Source organism: Pyrus communis, chromosome 13, assembly GCF_963583255.1.
Source record: "Pyrus communis chromosome 13, drPyrComm1.1, whole genome shotgun sequence".
Taxonomy (NCBI): domain Eukaryota; kingdom Viridiplantae; phylum Streptophyta; class Magnoliopsida; order Rosales; family Rosaceae; genus Pyrus; species Pyrus communis.
In genome coordinates, this window is record NC_084815.1 from 8,366,948 (window position 1) to 8,388,722 (window position 21,775).

Below are 21,775 nucleotides of genomic sequence, written 5' to 3' on the forward strand. Positions count from 1 at the left end.
AAAATGCAAGTAAATCTTGAAAAAACACTTAAAATGCGTCCTAGAAGAAGCACATACAGAAGCACCAATTATGTGCGTTTGAAATCTAAAAACATTTTATCTAAAAACACTTTCAATTATTTTAAAAGTACATTTAAAGGACCCTCAATTAGTTTTCTTTATTTTTTATAAAAATATTTTAGTCGTCAAGATTACAATGGCTCCAGAACTCCGCCAACCAACTCATCACCCTTTCGAACAAATAAATCAGTCGAACAAAGCGACGGTGCTGGTCTTTCCACGTTACCATGCAGCTCATCGTGCTTTCGATTATGGACACGTGGAAAGCCAGTCGTTCACAAACCTCGCACGTGCAGAATCTGTACACTAACAGGCCGCATCAGTTAGTCGCACGTACGAAACGCTTCCGACTATAAATTTGGAAGGCAGAAGCTGCTCCGCTGAAAAGAGAAAGAGCGAAGCTCCCCTCCGGCGAATTCCGGATAGAAATTATCGTCATTTTCAGTTAGATTCTTGATTTATAGCTTGATTCATTTTGTTTTGTTATCATCATTTTCAGTAATCCAATAGAAGTTATCGTTTTTCCGGCGAATTCCGTTTCCAAGCCGACCCAGTAATCAGCCGAATAGCGTAGAGAAGGGGCGGAATCTCATTTTTGTTATGCCAACTTGGGTTAAGGAGAATCCCATTATTTGTTAGTGGTCATGCCGTTCCGTGTTCGTGAAAATCTGTTCATCGGCAACATCAGTGATGCAGCAGAGATTCTCCAAAATGGTAGCACAGAGATCACGCATATTCTATCGCTTCTTAGTTCAGCGTCGATATCGTTTTTCTTCGAACCCTTCATAAGGCTGAAACAGCATGTGAATTTTTTATAGTCTACCTGGTTTTACTGCGTGTCTTTTAATACTATTTTTGCTTGTTGGGACTGAAAGTATCCTCTTCGCTTTTGGGTTTTATTTTTCTTAAACCTGCAAGTTTTGTTAGAAAAGTTAACAATTAGAGCTGCGGACAATTCTGCAAACATATATCGGAAATTGTCAAAAGGCCCACATGCTCTTAGTTTTTCCAGTTTTCTGAATCCAAATTTATAGCGTTTTCAACCTTCTTTGCATGTGTCCATTGCAGTGCAGCTATCATTACAGCATATCTGATGAGAACAGAACATCTATCACAAGAAGGTGTGACAAATCCATTTTAAGTATTGCTAGTCTTCATATATAGCTGATTGCTGCTGTTGTATTTTTTTTTGAAATCCAAATAGTTCTTGTCAGTTTGAGATAAAAATAGTTTTGACAAGCGTGTATAACTTGAAAGGGTATAAAAATGTCTAAGTAATTGAATTGGGAAAAAAATACAGCCAATTAATGCTTAACTGCTCAGACTTTAACCCCTTTCTTCCCCCATACGTATTCCTACAGATGCACTAAAATCCCTGCGGCAAATCTGTAAGTCTGTTTGCCCCAATGATGGTTTTCTTGATCAGGTGATGCAAACACTTAATGACATTACATTCTGATATACTCATTTGCAATTAGCCCATAATGAATTTTACTCTTCTATTTGATCCTCGCAGCTAAAAATGTATGAGAATATGGGCTTCAAGGTGGATCATGCCAGCCCCATATATAGGTCTTTTCACCTGAAAGTATTAGGTACACTTTCCTTTCTTTTTTCTTTTCTCCACCTTCTCTCCTTCCCCCTCCACCTCTTTCCTTATGTCCCACATGATCTGTCTTAATGAAGGGATGATTGATACATCATGTTTTCATGTTTTAATTTTTTAAAATTTTGATGTGGGAGCTGATAAAAGAGTTCCATAGAGACTAGGCTATAATTCTTGTGCTCTAAGTGGCAAGTTATCATATTTCTGCTTTGCTTGAGTGTCATGTCATACTCATTATAAAACTTATTGTTAGAAAGATAGTAAGGAACATTGCCTTACCTGTTTGGATGTGCACCATTATAGGCTGGCAATGGATCAAGCCATGTGTTTTGACCAGTTGAAAGCAATACATTTCACAAGCCCGACTATATAGAACCATGGGGTAATTCATTGCAATTTAAGCTTTATCCGTCATAGGTCAAAAGAATTTTTTTTAGAGAGAAGTGGATCAAGTGTTTTTTGTTTTCCAATATCAAAACTGCACCTGTCTCCCCCCTGCGGATGTTGAATCAACTTTTGGGTGGTTATTGCCCAATGAATGTCTTTTGAGAAGTTTGAGGGATGGTGTTTTCGATGGAGTCAATGGCGAATTATTGCTCAATGGATGTCTTTGGGACCATGTGTTTCATTTTGATGCAGTCAGGTCAAATTTTTGATATATTTCGGCGTGCAAATAGGAGCATACTTTGGTGGATGTCGTAGTCCAACTTTGTAGCAAATAGAGAAAGTCTGTCTTGGATGGTAAATGGAAGAAACTCTGAAAGGAACTCCACAACAACAACAACAACAGCAAAGCCTTTTCCCACTAAGTGGGGTCAGCTGTATAAATCCTAGATCGCCATTGCGCTCGGTTATGTGCCATGTCTTCCATTAGTTCCAAGTACTCTTAAGTCTTTTCTTAGAGTCTCTTCCAAAGTCTTCCTAGGTCTTCCTCTACCCCTTCGGCCCTAAACCTCTGTCCCGTAATCGCATCTTCTAACCGGAGCGTCCGTTTCATATCTCCAAACCACTGTAACCGATTTTCTCTCATCTTTCCTTCAATTTCAGCTACTCCTATTTTACCTCGGATATCCTCATTCCTAATCTTATCCTTTCTCGTGTGCCCACACATCCGAAGCATCCTCATCTCCGCTAATGGAGTTGAGTTATAACCCTTAAACTAACCGTAATCTTAACCATAAAAATGCTTAGGAGTACTAACATTAAAACAGCTAAAATGCTACAGTACCCGTGAACTCTAGCTGAAAATGTCTTGCCCCCTCATCTACCACCTAACCTATTAACAGAAGAAAAGAAATGTTTAGTGGAACAGCAGTGACAATTTTGGAAGGAATAGGAAGGCAGTTTTCTTTATGTTCATTTACTATGTGCATCGTTTGGGTCAGCACAGGATATACCATAACCTACTCATTTTTGGTGGAGTTTTCAAATTTATTGGTAAATGTGAATTTCTGTTTCGCTGCTATAATTGAAATACACCCCATCATTTCAGGTGAATCTTATCATCGTGGGAATAGAATAGACAGTTCTATATTTGGAGCAGATCCTGGTGTGGCTACTGAAGTTGCCTCTGGAGTGGAAGCAACTTCAAATGAAGGAAAAACTGTTAAACCAGCTTTCCGCTGCAAGAAATGTCGAAGAGTTGTTGCATTGCAGGACAATGTTGTGGATCACATTCCAGGTGAGGGAGAGCAATCCTTCGGCTGGCACAAGCGAAAAAGTAGCAAATCATATAATAAGTTTGAGGATTCTGAATCTGAATGTTCATCCATTTTTGTTGAGCCTCTAAAGTGGATGGCAGCAGGTAAATTTACATCTCTCAATTCCTTTTTTTGGAGGCTCATGTCCTTGTGACCTGCTTTGATTAATTTGAATGATGTAGAATTGGATCAGCACTCTTCCATTTTTGTACCCGTATGACCTGCCTTTTCCATTGCCACAATAGTTAATCAAGCAAGTAGCGGAGTGTTGTCGAATGGGATTTACTTGGTTTCTTTAATTTGATTGTTATGACATAATGACATAAATATTACAGTTGTTCAACTTGGATATTATATAATCAATTTGTAGCTTAAGATTCAATTAATTGTGAATTTATTAATTGCTGGTGGCATCTTCTCCATTACACAGTCGAGGAAGGTGCAATGGAGGGAAAGTTGTCCTGTGTGCATTGCAAGGCTCGCTTGGGTTACTTCAATTGGGCAGGCACCCAATGCAGTTGTGGAAGCTGGATAACCCCTGCCTTCCAGCTCCACAAAAGCCGAGTTGACGTCAGCACCATCTAATATCTGTCAAAAAAAAGGAGAAAGGGTCCAATACCTCGCCAAGGAATATTTAGAACTTCAGTAGTGCTAGAATACCGTTTAACAAGGTATAAAATTTCGGAGACAATCAGCTATCTACAGAGGAAAAGGAGTCTTGTTTATCAAGTTTTTCATACTGTGTACTGAGGTTTCAATTGAGCAGCTGCAGCCTGCAGCTAGAAAAATGCAGTGTTGATCTGTCGCAAATAAGATTTTGGAGATTCGGGTTTTGTTTTTCGTTCTTTCGGGAGCTCAGTTAGGTGACTGAAAATGTTGCCATGGAGGTATGTTTGGCATGAACTGTTATGGTTACAACTAGAATTCAAGTCTGCTTTTTATCTCACTTGATTGATGTGGGGCATGTAATAACATGATAAGGTGGTACAGGAAAGTACAAAATTACCCCTTCATCTGTTTCTGTTCAAAGTTCATGATGTTTGGTTAAAATGGTCCATTTGAGACATTCAACAGAACATGTCAAGTTGAGAGATTATCTAACAAAACGTTAAGAGCAAAGGCAGTTGAGATTAACAAAATGTTTTATGTTTTTATCGCAACGGACTCTTTATCACAGTAATGGAAATGAGTTGTGCCCTGCATCTCGGGATGGGTTTGAATCTCATCGGCTCCTAATTTAACGTCTAATCTAACGAAATTTATCGTTTGTATCAAATAGAAAATGACGTTTAATTCGTGTCAATTAGATTTTGTTTCTGTAGTTTTGATTTGAAAACGAGTCAGTTGGGCCTATGGCGTAATGAGATTCAAACTTTTAGTAAAATGTTTGGGTAATTTTATTTACACCAATTTAATATCTTTTTACACCTAACTTACTTTTTATACCAATTTTATTTTTAATTAAACTATCAATAGTTCTTTATATCCAAATTTATTATTTAAACTACCCTCACAAACCCAATTTAATATTTAAATTTATCCTTACACCCATTTGAAAATAAAAAACCAAAAAAATAAAAGTATTCTCTCCTCTAATGTTCGCTCCTTCTAACAGTTGATTTTGATGGAATCTACATCACCCTCTATATCGTTACTCTCTCAACTTAGTTTCGTATTTGTCGAGACTTGATAGTATTGGTCAATTTTCTCATTAGATTTGTTGAGAGGAAGTCCTTGAATTGCTGCTTAATCATTCAATGCACTGTAAGAGCCAATTTTTAATATGATTGCATCACAATGCATGTTCTTATTTGACTTATCCTGGATAGAATTTAATGACTAAAGTTGTTTAAGATTGAAATTAGGCTCACGTGCCTCGTATGTTCCCATGTTTACAATTTAAAAATATTTCTTAAGATTATTTCTTAATTTTCTTTTTTATTAAGGTTAAAAAACTTTTTTGGTATAAGATTTAAATTTTTTTTTTTAAACAATTAAAAAGACAAAGGATAAAAAGAAAACCCTCCCTTCACCCTGAACGTCCCCTTCCCCTACCCTCCCTCTCTCTCTTCATTCAGTCTTCCTGATCTCCATGACCAAACATGGCAAGCACTTCACAAAAATACCCAAAATTAACAAAAAATTCTAAGAAAATCGCTTGCAGATGCAGTTCTCTGGAATTTCAACGACAAGTTTGTACATCGACTGGTTGAGTGGCATTTTGATACTGAATAAGACAAATATGGAGAAACCAATCTCGACGGCGAAGTTAAGGATCCGCTAGAGGAAAGCGTCGACAACCAATCGAACGAAGAAAGGTGTTAGGTTGGCTTGAAGTCGGGTTTCATGAGGTTTGTGGCGAGGGCGAAGAGGAAGCAGAGATCAAAGCTTGTCGGCGCTTTGAATGTTGGTTGCGACATCGAGAGGAAAGAGATTGCAAAGATGAAAGAAAAATTCTAAAAACTCACTTTATTTGTTTTTAATTAATAAGCTAAAGTTTTGAGGTATAATTGAATTTGGTTTTCAAGAACAGGCTTGCCAAACGCAAACTTTTGGTTTGGATCTCAAAAAATGTTTTTGAGTTTAAAATAATGAACCCGAGTCCAATACTAAATGAGTCACTTAGTACTATGGTATAGTAGTATTCATTTTTATTTGTAAGTCTTAGGTTTGTTTCTCCCAAAATGCGAGTTTATATTATTGCTAACCCATTATGATGTTTTAAGTCCACTCCCTCTTCTTAGTGTAGATAATATCGTTTGTTAAATAAAAAAAGTCAAGTTTTGGAGGCAATAGTCTCAGCGTAGCTGCATAGTCCAAGTTTGCAAACCTACAATTTTTTTTGGAGTCTTAATGAAACGTTCCTAATACTATTTACAAGCTTTTCAGGAAATGACTCTAATTTAGAATTGTCGTTAATGAATATTTATCAAGATAGCCAAACTCTAATAGTAAGACTGGGATAACTTCTACTACATTATGTTTCTTCTGATGCTTATAATTAAAATGTGATCGTCTAAAATCTCTTATGTTAATCCTGGCCACAACCATACTAACATCTGGTTTACAAATACAACTTTATGTATTATCACAAAAATATGGTGGATATATCTTTGTAATAATATTCATCCCTGATTTGGATCAAAGATGGACTGATACAAAACACATTATAATTGTAATTGTAACTCTTTCATGGACTGATATTTTGCTCATGATCTCATTTTGCATGTCTAGTGACATTATTCTTAATTTTTCTTTTGAAATTTCTTCTAATAAGATATCATCTATTTTTAATTCTAATGGTATATTTCTACAAAATCTTTCATATCTTTCTTATTTTTCTTTATCAGATGCTGATGCTACTCATTTATTTGATGCTACTGCATTTCAATATCTTCTTCTAAGAGCTTAATCTTAATCTCTCTCTTTATGGGCTCATTAGCCTTTTATTCTATGGGTTCAGTAACTTCTTTTTCTTTATTCTTATACTGATAAGTTTCTATGCCTTTTTTTAATTCTTTTTTCAGAGTATTACTTGCCTTTTGTTGCATTATAAGAGATTGGAGTTCTTGGTTCATTTTGGTGAACTGATTAAGCAATGCCTCATGGTCTCTAGAAAGGGCTTGGAGGCTGTTTCCAAGAGAATGAATATGATGCTAGTTTTGATGAAGATTAAAATTAAAACTATCAAACTCTTGTTCTAAAGCTCTAATTAAGTTTTCATGACCTAACATCATGCTTGACTGCTTGATTTGAACATTCCAAAAATTATCTAAAAGAACCTGTTACCTATCAGTGAGTTTTGGTACCCTCGGCCTATACCTCAAAGTTGGATTTTTTTATTCCTTCAATTATAGTGTCATTAAAGTTAAAGGTAAGTATTGATGGTGATACTGGTCTGCTATTGCTATTTTGAAATCCACTATATGGAGGTCCATGCTAGTCTTCTGCCTTGTGGTCTTGTGCTATTTGACAATGATAGTCCACGATATTCCATTCATGTTCAATGAATTAGTCTTAATAAAATATTAGCTAATGTATTATCACTACCTTTAATATGTTCAAAAATTGGTTTAAAACCATTTCCTGTAATTGAATCAACAAAATTGATCCATCTTCGAGCTACCTGTTTATTAGTATGTATGTTATTGTAATGAGAATATATATTTTGACACTCAGTTCTTATTGTAAATACTTCACTACGTAAAAATAAAGAAAATATTTCAAGTAAGTTAATTATTCCTAAAATTTCTATATCTGTTACTAGTAATCTTGACTGTACATCACTATATTTTCCTGATGAATATTTACAAACTTGTTCATCAGACTTTGGTGTTTGCTTATGCTTTTTTTGATATGGTATTCATGCCCATCCTTGTGATGATGCATATGTTTCAACTATCTCGTAACTATCATCTAATGACAATGTTAATGACTTAAGCTTCGTAATTTCTTCTTTTATATTTTAACCTAGTTTAATATCTTCAATATTAAAATACTTTTTGTCCTGCTTTGCTAATTTTACTATGTAATACCGCTATTTTTCTTCCTAAATTAAGGATAAAATTTCTTGCATAATTTAACAATATTAATATTGTCATGTTTTGCTAGTTTTACTATGTAATACTGCTAATTGAAGTATTATAGCTTTTACTTGTCCAAAATGACATTTTGAGTGGCTTGTTATGCCATTTGGCCTTAAAAATGCCCCGTCGATCTTTCAAAGAAAGATGGATCAAATTTTCAAAAAATATGATAATTTTTGTAGCATTTATGTAGATGATATTTTAGTACATAGTAAAAATAAAAATAAACATAAAAAAACATATACAGATAGTTTTACAAAAATTTATTGATAAGGGATTTGTACTTAGCAAAAATAAAGTTAGAAAAGCAAGATATATAATTTTTAGGAAGTATATTAAGTCAGGTACAATACATTTACAAGATCATATAGCCAAAAACGTTTTAGAATTTTTAGATAAGTTAGAAGATAAAAAACAACAGTATTACATAATAAAAATAGCAAAACAGGACAATATTAATACTGTAATACTATCTACTTGAAGTATCTCATATAGAATTTTTACTATGTAATATTATCTAATTGAAGTATCTTTATACAGGCTTCTTCTTCTAAGATTGGATATTCATTGTAACATCCCACATCGTCCAGGGAAGTGGATCTTGTAAGCTTTATATATATATATTCTCATCTCTACCTAGTACGAGGCCTTTTGGGAGTTCACTGGCTTTGGAGTTCATTAAAACTTCGAAGTTAAGCGAGTTCACGCGAGAGCAATCTCAGGATAAGTGACCATTGGTAAGTTCTCGTGTGAATTCCCAGAAACAAAACCGTGAGGGCATGGTTGGGGCCCAAAGTGGACAATATCGTGCTACGGTAGAGTCGAACTCGGGATGTGGTGGGGCCTAGGCCGGGTGTGACAATTTGGTATCAGAGCCAATCCTTGGTCGGAAGTGTGCCGACGAGGATGTCGGGCCCCTAGAGGGGGTGGATTGTAATATCCCACATCGCCCAGGGGAGTGGATCCTGTAAGCTTTATATGTATATTCTTATCTCTACCTAGCACGAGACCTTTTGGGAGCTCACTGACTTCAGACTTCATCGGAACTCTGAAGTTAAGCGAGTTCGCGCGAGAGCAATCCCAGAATGGGTGACCCACTGGGAAGTTCTCGTGTAAGTTCCCAAAAACAAAACTGTGAGGGTGTGGTTGGGGCCCAAAGTGGACAATATCGTCCTACGGTAGAGTCGAGCTCGGGATGTGGTGAGGGCCCGGGCTGGGATGTGACATTCATGTTCAAATATTTCTTCATTAAATTCTTTTATATTATTATGTTCATCATTTTCTTTTGAGTTTTCTAAATAATAATTATCTTGACTGCTAGATTCTTTTATACTTATGCTTTTATATGCTTCTAAAGTATTACTTTGATCAGTAATGATTATTGCCCTACTCAAAAATGTTATGTTAGGATTTATAAATAAAAAACATTATAAATTGTTCAAAAAGTTTAAGCCTAAAATAAATGGATATGATCCTACTTGTGAAGCAAATGTTAATGGTAAATTAAATTTTTGTTTTTCTACTTTAAGAGACTCATTATTAATACAATGTGTTAAGTAAACTGGTCTCTCATCAAACTATGTTATTCTAATTGGTTTTGCTAATTTTTGTCTATATTTTTTTGGTACTAATTCTTTTCTTATGACACTCTTTGTGACTTTGGTATCTATCTTAAATGTTGTTTGTATTTTATAATCTTTTGCTATTTTTATTTCACAATTTATGGTAATTAAATAACTATTTTTTGGTCTCTCTATATTATGCACAACATTTCCTAATATTTTAGTACTCTTAACTAACTTTGCCGAATTAACTTCTAATAACCTATTATTATAATATTTTTCGCACAGTATTAAATATGTATTATAATATTTATTTGCAACTAATTTACTACACTTATAACATCTTTTTGGCCAACCTAAATTAATATATTTATAATCCTCTTTATATCGTTCTTCTATGAATGCACTCATCACTATTTGAACTACTTGAATATTCAGAGTTTGAATCTTTCATATTTATACTCTCTATACTATAAATAATTTTATTATCACTTAAATAATCTAAACTATATATTAACTGTATATTCTCATCTTCTTCTAATTTGAATAACTCCATTAAATGTACTTTATCTCTCGGCTGTTTACCTAATTTTGGACACTTAGGTCTAATATGTCTAATCTCTCCACATAAATAACATTTACAACTAGTTTTATCTTTTGGTGCTTTATATTTTCTTATCCAAGGTCTACTACTTCTTTTCCTAAATTGTTTTGGAATAAATTTTATCTTCCTATATGTTCTTGAAGGTTCTATATTGAAATTCTTATGTTGTTTATAGGGTTTGTATGACTTGTACTTCTTTTTATATAATTTGTTATGCTTATTTTTTTTGTGACAAACATACTATTGTGGTAAATTTATATTTATACAACTAATATAAAATTGTTTTCTAATTTTTCTTTGAGCTTTTTGGCTACACTCTTATCTAAGTATATCATATACATGTTGAATTCTAAGTCTTTTTGCAATATTATTTTTGTTTGGATGCTTTTTCCAATCATTACAAATTTTTCTCCTATTGGTCCTTTTATTCTTGTCATATAAGTATCTAATAAATTAATATCACTAATTATACCTTTTCTTCCTAAATATTTAAAGAAATCTGAACTATACTCAGCTATGTATTGTAAATCACAAATTTGTAATTGTTCTAAATTTCTAATAGCTCTTATTTGTTCTTGTTCACTTCTGTCATCTAGTCTATTATGATCTAAAAATTCATGTTTATTAAGGTAACAAAACCATCTATATTAAGATGTGCTTTAGTTACCTGATGCTAATCTGGATTTTCAACTTTCCATGATTGAAAATAATAAAAAACTAAATCATTTAAAGTATGCTCAAAATAATCTAACATACTTTGTGAATTACTAAAATCTAACATTAATACTGCATGTCCACAACATTTTCCCCATCTTTCAATTGTTTTCTCTTAATTATGTGGATCTACTGTCACATCCCGGCCCGGACCCCCACCACATCCTGGACTCGACTCCACCGTATCACGATATTGTCCGCTTTGGGCCCCATCCACGCCCTTACGGTTTTGTTTCTGGGAACTCACACGAGAACTTCCCAGTGGGTCACCAATCATGGGAGTGCTCTCGCGAGCTACTCGCTTAACTTAGAAGTTCCGATGGAACCCGAAGTCAATGAGCTCCCAAAAGGCCTTGTGCTAGGTAGAGATGAGAATATACATATAAGGCATAGATGATCCACTCTCCTGGGCGATGTGAGATGTTACATCTACATTATCTAAATTTAATATATTATCTGCTATATTAATTTGTCATAATCTTCTCAAATATATAATCCTATTTTTTTCTAGATGGTCTCATCACTTTTTCATCTATATATTCTACTCTTGGCTTATTCATTATATTGTTCATTTGTTTGTCTTAAAAGATGAGGTATGAAAGTGTCATAATGCCAATGGTTGAGGTAGTTTTTTGTACTTTACCCAAATTTATTTTTCTGTGTTCTTTCAAAACTTCTTCTAATAAATTCTTGTGCTTCTTCTTCATTTGGATAAATATTTTCAGCTCTAACTACTTATTTTCATTTTCTTATAAAAAGTTCCATTCTCTATTATCAAAAAAATTTATCTTAGGTCTTCTAATTTGATTATTTGTACTTAAAGTTAAATTTTCTAATTTTTGTAACAAAGATGATGGAAGTGATGAAGATGTGTTATGTAAAACTTGATCTAATTTTTCAGCTAAATTTAAAACTAATTGGATAATTAAATTATTTTGTCTAATAGGGATATTACCACTAGCTATTGGTGCTAAAAAATCTATTTAACCTACTGATTTTTTATCTAACTCACTAATTTCTTTCAAAGCTTGGATATATTTTCTTTTCTAGAACCAGTCATTAAACTGATAATCTATCTTTTTTTTTTTTTTAATGTAACTTATCTACTTATTCACTCAAATCTTTTTCCACTAATTGGATTTTTTGTACTTCTAATTTTAATTACTCAACTATTTCTAATGATCTAAGTTATACTTGCTTAGACTTACTATCTATAAGGTCAATAAGCTCTTTTATCTCTCTTTTGCTAGGAAACCTTTAAATATTTTTATTATTATCTTCTAACTGAGATGTAATAAAATCTAGATTTTGCCTAATAGCTTTTATGATTTTTTTCTGAAAATATTTAAACAACTGATTTAATAAATAATTATGCTTATTATTTTCTAGTGTATATTTTTTGCTTGACTAATAATAAGATTTAAAATACTATTGGCTTGTGGATTTTCTTCACCATGTAAAATATGATTATGCTTTCTTAATGGGAAAATAACAAACTAAACTATTTTGTTCTAAAGTAATTTTTGTTTTTTGTGGTTCAGTAATTAAATTAAGATAATCTATCATAAAATGCAATCTTTCTTTCTCTAAGATTATGGCTAATTGTTTCTTAAAAACTCTCTTTCTTCTCTCATAGTCTCTTAAGTATGATATGTTGCTCTTTTTGCTTCGAATACGTTATGCTGCACTTCTATGTTTTTATATTTACTAATAAATAAAGAGTGTTCAAGATAACCAAGATAAAACTTCAGTTTCTTCAAAGTCTTGCTAATTCTATTAGAATATATGCTAATTTTATTTCTATGCTAGTTATAGTTGGCTATCTAAGACAATAAATACCTGGTGGTTGTTGTTGATATGGTTTACAAGGACAATAATAGCTAGTGTTCATACAAAATTAAACAAGTGTGTGATATTAGTTGTGTTTATAACTTCCGTCCTTAAGGTACTTTACTATTATAATTATACCATTAAAATGCTAAACTTAGCTTTGATACTAAATTCGAAAAGCAAAGGCCCGGTTAAATAGTCGGATGACCATTATAACAACTAGACGTAAAACCTTGCACATGGAACTTGACATGTTTCAGCATGAAAACCACTCACAATGTAGGTATAAGGCTTTAAAGGCTGAACTCAGAGGTACCCTGGTTAATGTCCAGTTATTTGTATGGCAAACATTTAGCTATAACAAAGTGTTCGAATAAAGTATGATCATCAATTTAGTAGGTTAATAATATAACTACAATAATGTTTCCTTGTTTTGGATTGGAAGTATAATTAAACAGATACACTAAACAAAGAAAGAAAACTTACTTAATACTTAAGACTTAGAGATCACTTGAATATATACACTTGAATTTTTATTGATGTATAAAATGTTTACAAAGAGAAGTGTTTACAAAGAAGTAAGCAAAGGGAGCAAGAAGGCCAAGAGAGCTAAAGGCTTTGTCTGTAGGTATGGTAGTCGTGTTGGTGTGATGTGGTATGTAGGTGTGGTGTATTTACAATGAGAGAAAGCTTCTCTTTTATACAAGCATCTCTTTGGATGCTCGTCAACTTTTTCTTGATTTGTCACTTTGCTTCCACTGTTTCTAAATCTATTGAAATTGTCGGCACAATTTTTGAAACGTGGACTGAATTATTTGTCTTCTCTTTGCTTTGTCTCCTTTTGCTTTTGTTTTGATAATGACCATGTGAACTTGCTGCATGTCTTGTCTCCGTGGAGCCCATACTTGGTATTTTTTCTTTATGCCCATTTTATCTATTATAACAATCTTTTGTCCTGATGAATAAACACAGTTTTTAGGGGCCTTTTATTAGTTTTCCAATTTTTTTATGCTAGTTTGTAGGGGTTACGATTTGGGTGTGTGTGTGTGTGTCTATATATATTACTTCTTCAAAGACGTTTAATTCCATATAGCTTTCTTGTATTATACATATTTGTTCAAAGATGGTGTAAATTCTATGTAGGAGAGCAGCAAGCTGTGCTTCCATGGGGACATCAAACCAATAGCCACCTCTGCAGAAGTGGCCAATACAAAACAAGTCGGCCCTTCACAAAATGCGCTGGAAACTCCCTCAAAGACGGCCAACGACGGTGGCTGTATCGCCCCTTGGAACGTAATTTTAGAACAAAATATTTGTATAAGAACCCTGATTTGAGCAATCAGCTGCCATTTTATAACGATACGCCATTATGTATTTATTTCCATAACCGTTGCCGTAATGTCCCTATAATTTCATGTGTGGTTTCCGCAAGTTCACACAAATCCGATGAGTTATTTGTCTTTAGGCTCCTCAATCCATGTTCTTGGATTTATGTCTCAAATTCTTCAGGTTATGAGATTTACAAAGGCATTCACATTTAAGACAAGTTAGGCACGAGAGTTGCCGCGGGAATGGCCAACAGGAAAAAGAAAGAAACAAAGCACATAAGTGTGGTTAAAACAGTCCGAACGCAATATACTGCAACTGTACATGTCTGGTTTCCTTTTTAAGACATATGCACCCTTCCAATATGATGCAGACAATTCTATGTCCTACTCTTGCGTAAACCGTATAATAATACATACTCCGCGCGCAATAGCTACGATATAAAATAAAAAAGAAAATAAACAAAACAGACATCCTTCTGACAGCGTATTATTTCCGGTCCTCGGTAAATTTGTTTGCCACCCTGAGATATGGATGAAATTTCCAACCTCAAGAGTGAAAAATTTGGATCCGTCTTCACAGAACAATAATTAGGGAATTAGCGGGCCTGTGCTTCTAGAAGGATGTTTGTTGCTACATTGACGTCATTTCTAGCCTGCACTAGTGCCTGTCTGGCAGAGTTCCTATCAAAGCCCATAGAAACCAGAGTACCAATGGAGTCCTCTGTTGGCTCTGTTGCAGACAGCATGGAAGAGGGATAATTTCTCTGAAAACAAACGAGGGTATTGATGACGTGCATAGAAATATGAAATCAGAACATAACTTAACCCAAACGCTTATGTATTAAATAACTTGTGCTGCGTAAGCTTAAATGGCTAGCTTCAAGAATATATGTAAGCACTCCTCTATATTCATTTGAAAATTAAAAACTTAATTTGCACACCGATATATTCCAACACCAAATGACGTGCATCATATTTAGATTTGCCTCAGTCTACCATTCTGCACATTTATTTTCCTTCTTAGAAAACAAAAAGAACATATGCAAACAAAGAAAATGAACCTCAGAAACCAAACATAAATTTACCAAAAACAACTCGGCCTTGACTTCAGCCAGAAGGACAAAATAAACATATCAAAACAGAATTTGAATATATCATTTTCCAAATTACTTGGGGGTCATAATGTTATTTCTTTTGTTTCTGTCATTCATACTTATTCTGGATCAAGTTACTCTTCTGCATTTAGCGCAGTACAAAATTGGAACCATCGCAAATAAGTCCTCTCATCGTCTCTTTTATTAATGCCACACTCACCACACCAGGAGCAAACTCTTTTATCCCTAATTCTTACGACTGCGAGTCCATCTTAAACATACATGCCTTGCACAACATTCCATATAATAGGGTCCACAAAAGTTGCCCTACCAAGTTTTATATAGGGAGGTGATTTCCACACACCCTTTTTAGCGGGTTCATAAAACTTGCCCTATTTTCCTTTATATATACCTCTACTCATGAACTGTAATCTAACTCACTCCTGGGCAACAACCTGGTCCCTATCCCAGTTTGACTAAACCTGCATTCTATTTTGATCAGCTTTAGTCCTGTGCATTGTGGTGCCACTTTTAGCAAACATGTTCCCGCAAAAGTATTTTATGATTAGAAAGCCTTTGTCTTTCATGGAAAATAGACTCTTTCTTTAGATAAACTGAGAATATATATTATGTCCCCTTCTAACATGTATCTACAATATTGAAAACAGAAGAATGCTTGCCTCTACTTGCCGAGCTGTGAATGGTGGTGCATTTCCCACAACATTTCTAGATGGTGCTGCTGGTGGAGTCCCCATTGATGGCCAAGAAATCCTTGAAAAGAAAGAGGCAATGACTTCTGGGAACTGTGAAATGAGAAGACATGCACATGAATAAATACAAATGTGTTTTGCAAAATAAGCAACTATTGACCTGATAACCGTTGAAGTGTTAACGTATGTAAATGTAAGAGAGAAATAAGAAGGCAAAAGTACATGCATGACCAAATTCATATCCCTCAGAATGGTGTGATCAACATGCGTTCATACAGACACATGTACACATGCAGGAACACATGTACACGTGCAAGAACACATGTAGACACAAATCCACCATTGATTGTAACACAATGGAAACTCCAAAAATAAATAAATAAATAAACAAAAATGTAAACAATGCACAATAAAAGCAATACACTGCAATGAAATTGTTGAAAAAAACTGATTCTGTCCGAAAGTATAGCAAAATTTGTAACTGATTAAAATCAAGAGTCAAGTATGTCCAATTACTGAAAAGCTGCCATAGTTCACACTGAAAAATCTAATCTTTAAAAGCCACATTGAGAACATGATTTATCGAACCCCCTAAATTCAGGAAAATTTATTTTAAATAGCAGTTCACAAAAGTCAGGCTTTTCTTTTCCATTTCCAAGGCCTAATCTACGATTATATATCTCAGGGTTCAGAGAGAGAAAAAACATTAATTACCGTCTGAACAGAATACAAACCCAAACTATTGGCCACATCTTGAAATACAACGCAGAAAAAAAAATGCATGGTTTCCTTTACTTTTTTCTTTGGTAAGATCATAAATGAACCTCAAAAGTCGGACTGAAATATAACCTTTGCTTTGCGGATAGAGAAGACATTTAGATGATATAAGGAACCACAAACGACTCCAAATATCCCCGGTATGATTGATCGTTTCCAGGATGATAAAAGAAGCTGCAAGAGAGAACAAAATCTAGATTTAGTGCCAACGGAAAGAAAGAAAGAACAGCTTAGACGCACGTTCTGCAACATATATGCTTAAATGGAGTACTTTGATTGCACATATTTTACCTGTAGACCGGCTAGATATATGAAAGACTTATCTGAGAAGCGAACACCAAATACACGAAAGCGTGTTGAAACTGGAATATCAAAGAAAAAGGGTACAAAAGATGCAAATATAAGACCGTAAGGTCCTGAAGTAAATAGGTTGACTGCTGGATCTGCAAAAGACAGGAATTTGACGCCAAACTTTATCAGTGTAATGCACAGAAAAAAAGCAAAACAATGCAGAAAACCAGGAAATGAAACAATCTGCAATAATATTCCATCTATAAAGGGTTTTCTTCAAATTCCTTACTAATTTGAGTAACCTCAATCTATGTGCTGTCTACATTGTAAAATTGAAAATTGGCACAAGTAGAAGGGCCAGTGAGCTAATCAACCAGCAGTAGGATATGGTTGTGATTTCATCAAGCACTGATGCTGCCACAACCCATATCAAGAAGCCATGATATCCAGGGTTGCACTAACTATTGTTGTAGAAAGGAAGATGACAACTACCTATTCATCCAAAATATCACTGTAAAATATCATAGATTCCTGTTTTCCAATTGGTGAATTTGGAATTGAGGAACTCAGGTTTGGAAACGCAACAAACATGGCATAGAGGTATCCATGGCCCACTAGAAGACAGGTTTGCATTAGAAGGGTTCAGATTACACAAACCTCAATGAACATCATAAAAACAACTGCTCTTATGCTCTTATAGAAAGAAAGATGTTTTAAAATAGATCTTGCCATAGTCAATTTTTCACTAATGATTTCTAAGAGGCTTGAGATTTTCCAAAATAGACAAAGTACTGTCCTGTACAAATAGACAACTGCATGCAAGAAAACAAGGTAACAAAGGACCAACGGCATGAAATCGGGAAAATAAATAAAAGGCAAAATAATGACATAAAACTTAATTTACAAACAAAAAGAATGTAAAAAAGAAAAAACTACCACACCTTTAAGGATTGCTAGAGCAAGAATCTCAAATAGTAAAGATACCGTCACAGAGTACAATATGAACACCTGCAGAATCAAGGTATACTGATTATTACAGTAAAATCAACATATAATAGCAAAAAAAACAAAAATCAATTGCATTCTGCATTGTATTTTATATTGTCGAAAGGTGGAAGTGAGACAACATTATCAATTAACAAACAAGTCATACATTGATTATTTACTTGAAGTACTTTTCATTTTGTGTGTGGTCGGGGGAGTGGACGTGGCCCACTTGAGTTATATTAGATAGCCTGTAATATATCATGTTATTAATGCACCTCAGTACACCCGCCACACACAACTATGTATCTAGGCCATCCCATATTAGTTTGGGTTCAGATTAAATTTTCTCCTCCATTCACTGGAACTAGTGGTAAAACAAGTGTCCAATGTCCCAGCCACCAAACCCTTAACATATTTGGTTCACTAAAGAATGTGATTGTATGCAGCTGCATTTTTGTGATGGTACAAATGGCAACCATGAACAATGACGTAACAATGGAAGTAAAGGTGGCAATGAGGTGTATGGTGGTTATGGTATGACCACTACCAACAACAGACACATACATAGAATATTACAATGTTGTTGGGCAGAAATCAAAATAACTGAAGCTGTGCTTTCGTAAACATTGAATGATCTTGATTGTCTTAGTGGAATCTAAGATGTTAGGAAGTGGTGTAGCAGCCGTGATGGAGTATGGAAGCCATATCCCTGTTGTGGCAATAATATATAAACTGTCAAGTCACAACTCAATTCTTGGAATCTCCCTTCCTTTCATTGGTTCATAAGACTATATTGAAAGTGATGCACTTGGCTTGATGCTCCCCTTTGCTTTTGCTGTTTCTTAAAAGCTTCCTTTATTTTGTTGGTAATGTAAAATATGAAGGGGTTTAACTTGGCTATTCCCAGTCACCTACAAGCATTCTTTGTAAAAATACTTGTCTTTTGGTGGTGGAATGCAAGAATATTTTGGAATTGTACTGTGATAACTAATTTTGGGTAATTTGGATAAAGAGAAATAGAAGAACTTTTTATATTTATGGAAGGGATGTAGTCTAAAAGGTGAGTTTATGGGCATCCTTACAGGTTCTTTTTTGCCTCCTTTTAGGGATCTTTCACTTCTGTAATTTAGTAGATTGGCAGAGCTGCTGTCGGATAGTTTTTCATTAGCATTGTATTACAATGTAAAGATGTATTTTGGATTGTTTTTAGGTTTGTACCATTCTGTTGGTGGATCTCTGGTCCACATGTTGTGTATTGTGATTTTAGTCTCTTCAACAAAGTATTTTTTTAGGTTTGTACCATTCTGGTGCCTTCACAAAATCCAATCAAACCCTTCATAGTTTTTTATAAGTTATAACTCATCCAAACTGGCAAACTTCTGAGAGATGTGTAATACAAATTACAAACCATGGAACCAGATTAATCTTTTATTTAGGCGAAAGATATCAATAATATAACATCTGACACAGGTATTCTGAAAAAAGTATGAACAGAGATGTCAGTGAATATTTTATGCTAACAGATTACTCACTGAGTACTTATTGGAACCTATCTGTCTCTCAAAGACCCTGAAGTAGTATAGCAGATACAGCCCAAACATCAGTTCTGGTGTAGATGAAAAGGCAAACACTGACACAATTAACTTCCAAAGGCGAAACTTCCCGAATATGTCCTGACAAAAAAAGACAAAAATAATTTGGTCAGAATTACCAATTCATTCAAGAGTTCCTAGCGCCTTTCACAACAACAACAACAACAACAACAACAACAAAGCCTTATCCCACTAAGTGGGGTCGGCATCCTAGCACCTTTCACTAACTAAAAAAATTAGGATTGGGGATTTTTATTTTACACAATCAACCAAGCTGAATAACAGTAGTTTGGTTTCATCTACTAATCCAAATGCTTTGTGGATTTTCAACTCGAGATGTAATCACCCTCAAGAAGTTAGATCACAAACAGAAACAGGTTATTAGGAGGATATTTGGTAAAATTAAGGAACCAAAAGAAACTATGTTGCTGGTCCAGACATTGACTAAATTAACGAAGTCTAAGGCCCATTTCTCCTTGGGAGAAAAAATTGTGTAGACTAATTTCATTTTAGAATCCAGACACACAACATAAAAATCTCTATTTTATAGCTAGGGTGGAGTTAATTGACCAGTTTCGAAATTTCTCTCACCTTGATAGACCAATCCCAAACAAACACTGGTTGTTCAGTCTTGTTCTACTGATCTATGGGTTATATATGTTTAGTAGGGGTTACAGGAGAACTGAACATTAGGGTGGGTTCTTTGTTGAGGTCAGGCAATATTAAATCCAACGAGTAGCACCCACCTCTAACGTACAAGAAGACCTGCATGATAGGAGAGTTAAAATGCCATAACTCAGTAGCGATCTCCATAATCTCCCGAATCCTCAAACTGTAGTATTTTCCAATCTCTAGGAAGAAGGGAGAATTCATCCAAAACTAAAGTTGCGTACGCAACCCCAATTCAATTCATCCTCAAACATCTAGACAAATTCTGGTTTCATGATACCTTGATATTATATAAGACAAAATTATTAAGTAGCTTAGCATCACAATAGAGTTCAAGCCCAATGTCCAATCCCCATTGTTTCTTCAAACTAATCCAGAAATAGCAGGGCAAGACACATTTTGGGTTTCCAACCTCATATTGAGTTGTCCAGACAGAAGAGTGGAAAATCAACATCCAAATCTGACTGTCAAGTGAACCCAAACTAAAAGTAAGCACACGGAAATTAGAAAAATCAGTTAACCAGACAACAATCAATTCCAGTCTGAGGTATCTCCATACCAACCACAGCGAACCACCGAAAATCAACATCTAGCTGACTAGATGTCTAATACTGATTAATAACTAAAGTGTCCTACACACATGCACACTCACACACACAGAGGGATTTAACTACACAATTACGAGCCGCCGAAAAACTATAATGATGACCATAACATGCTGAAGAATGATGCTGATGAAATAGCAACAATGACTTACACAGGAAACAAAACCCAAATTCAACAAAACATTTAACATCAAAGTAAATTAAAACTAAAAAAGAAACAATTTTGGCACAAAACCCACCTGCAATTACATCTTAAAATGCAGTAATTCGTCAATACTTAACATCAATAACAAAAAAAATCGTCGCAAAAACCTTAAAAATTATTAAAAAGTGGAGAAAAAGAGCACCAGATAAGACAATCCAAGCTTGCTCGAACGGCCCTGGATCCCAAAGAAGACGGTGAAGAGACCGCTGGCAACGACGAAGGCTCTGGTAATAGGAGCATTGTCTGCGATGAATAAACAAGAAAGCTTCTGGGTCATTCAACACAAAGAGAATCGAGAGTAGAAGGATACATAACATATGAAGATGGTTCAAAGCAATTTGGGGAAGTGAATGTACGCACGGAAACCAGATGGACCGCCGTTCATCTTCTCAGTGAAGGACGAAGAAGCAACAACGACCTTCACAGTTGACAATCACAATCTCTGTTTTTGTGATTTCTCAGCCCTCTCTGTCTTTTTTTTCTTCCGTTTTTCTTGGTTTTATTTTTTATTTTTGAGAAAAAGTGACGGGGCAAATTTCTTAGCAATCAGTTAACGCCACGTAAAAATGGCACAAAAATAATAGATCATGTTTATATATATATATACATATATATATATATATATTTTTTTTTTTTAATATTTTTCACACTTCTATAATTAAAAAAACTATTAAAATAACCTTACTTAAATAATAGCCGTAGGTTTAATCTCACTTACGTAAGTGAGATTAAATCGTTACCGTTAGGTCCAATACCTCTTTCCTTGGTGGATGGAAATTTAAGGGTCGTATTGTTAAAAAAAAAAAAAAAAAAGGGTGCAAAGTTCCTCAACCTTGAAACATAACTCCTTTCATT

At 34.5% G+C, this 21,775-nt stretch overlaps 2 protein-coding genes across 2 annotated transcripts; one reads left to right on the forward strand and one right to left on the reverse strand.

Moving 5' to 3' along the window:
- The first annotated feature begins 460 nt into the window (after window positions 1-460).
- LOC137712187 (uncharacterized) lies at window positions 461-4,377 on the forward strand. The gene is made up of 6 exons (XM_068451307.1): window positions 461-863; window positions 1,064-1,181; window positions 1,422-1,486; window positions 1,577-1,655; window positions 3,159-3,470; window positions 3,797-4,377. Exons 1-6 carry the CDS (start codon window positions 705-707, stop codon window positions 3,949-3,951), a joined length of 888 nt encoding a protein of 295 aa, XP_068307408.1. The 5' UTR covers window positions 461-704; the 3' UTR covers window positions 3,952-4,377.
- A 9,899-nt stretch (window positions 4,378-14,276) lies between these two features.
- Window positions 14,277-21,432, reverse strand: LOC137713697 (rhomboid-like protein 20). The gene is made up of 8 exons (XM_068453034.1): window positions 21,281-21,432; window positions 21,063-21,163; window positions 19,382-19,522; window positions 17,804-17,870; window positions 16,863-17,014; window positions 16,644-16,745; window positions 15,765-15,887; window positions 14,277-14,754 (listed from the first exon to the last, which is right to left on the reverse strand). Exons 1-8 carry the CDS (start codon window positions 21,303-21,305, stop codon window positions 14,587-14,589), a joined length of 879 nt encoding a protein of 292 aa, XP_068309135.1. The 5' UTR covers window positions 21,306-21,432; the 3' UTR covers window positions 14,277-14,586.
- Between the last annotated feature and the right edge of the window lie 343 nt (window positions 21,433-21,775).

What these genes read in the sequence shown, in the direction of transcription:
- LOC137712187 (XM_068451307.1), top strand. Translation starts at nt 705, where the DNA reads ATGCCGTTCCGTGTTCGTGAAAATCTGTTCATCGGCAACATCAGTGAT. An exon ending in AGAACATCTATCACAAGAAG is followed by an intron (nt 1,182 to 1,421) that starts GTGTGACAAATC and finishes GTATTCCTACAG; the next exon opens with ATGCACTAAAATCCCTGCGG. An exon ending in TCTAAAGTGGATGGCAGCAG is followed by an intron (nt 3,471 to 3,796) that starts GTAAATTTACAT and finishes TCCATTACACAG; the next exon opens with TCGAGGAAGGTGCAATGGAG.
- LOC137713697 (XM_068453034.1), bottom strand. Translation starts at nt 21,305, where the DNA reads ATGAACGGCGGTCCATCTGGTTTCC. An exon ending in TAGGTTCCAATAAGTACTCA is followed by an intron (nt 17,871 to 19,381) that starts GTGAGTAATCTG and finishes TTGATTCTGCAG; the next exon opens with GTGTTCATATTGTACTCTGT. An exon ending in TCACAGCTCGGCAAGTAGAG is followed by an intron (nt 14,755 to 15,764) that starts GCAAGCATTCTT and finishes GTTTGTTTTCAG; the next exon opens with AGAAATTATCCCTCTTCCAT.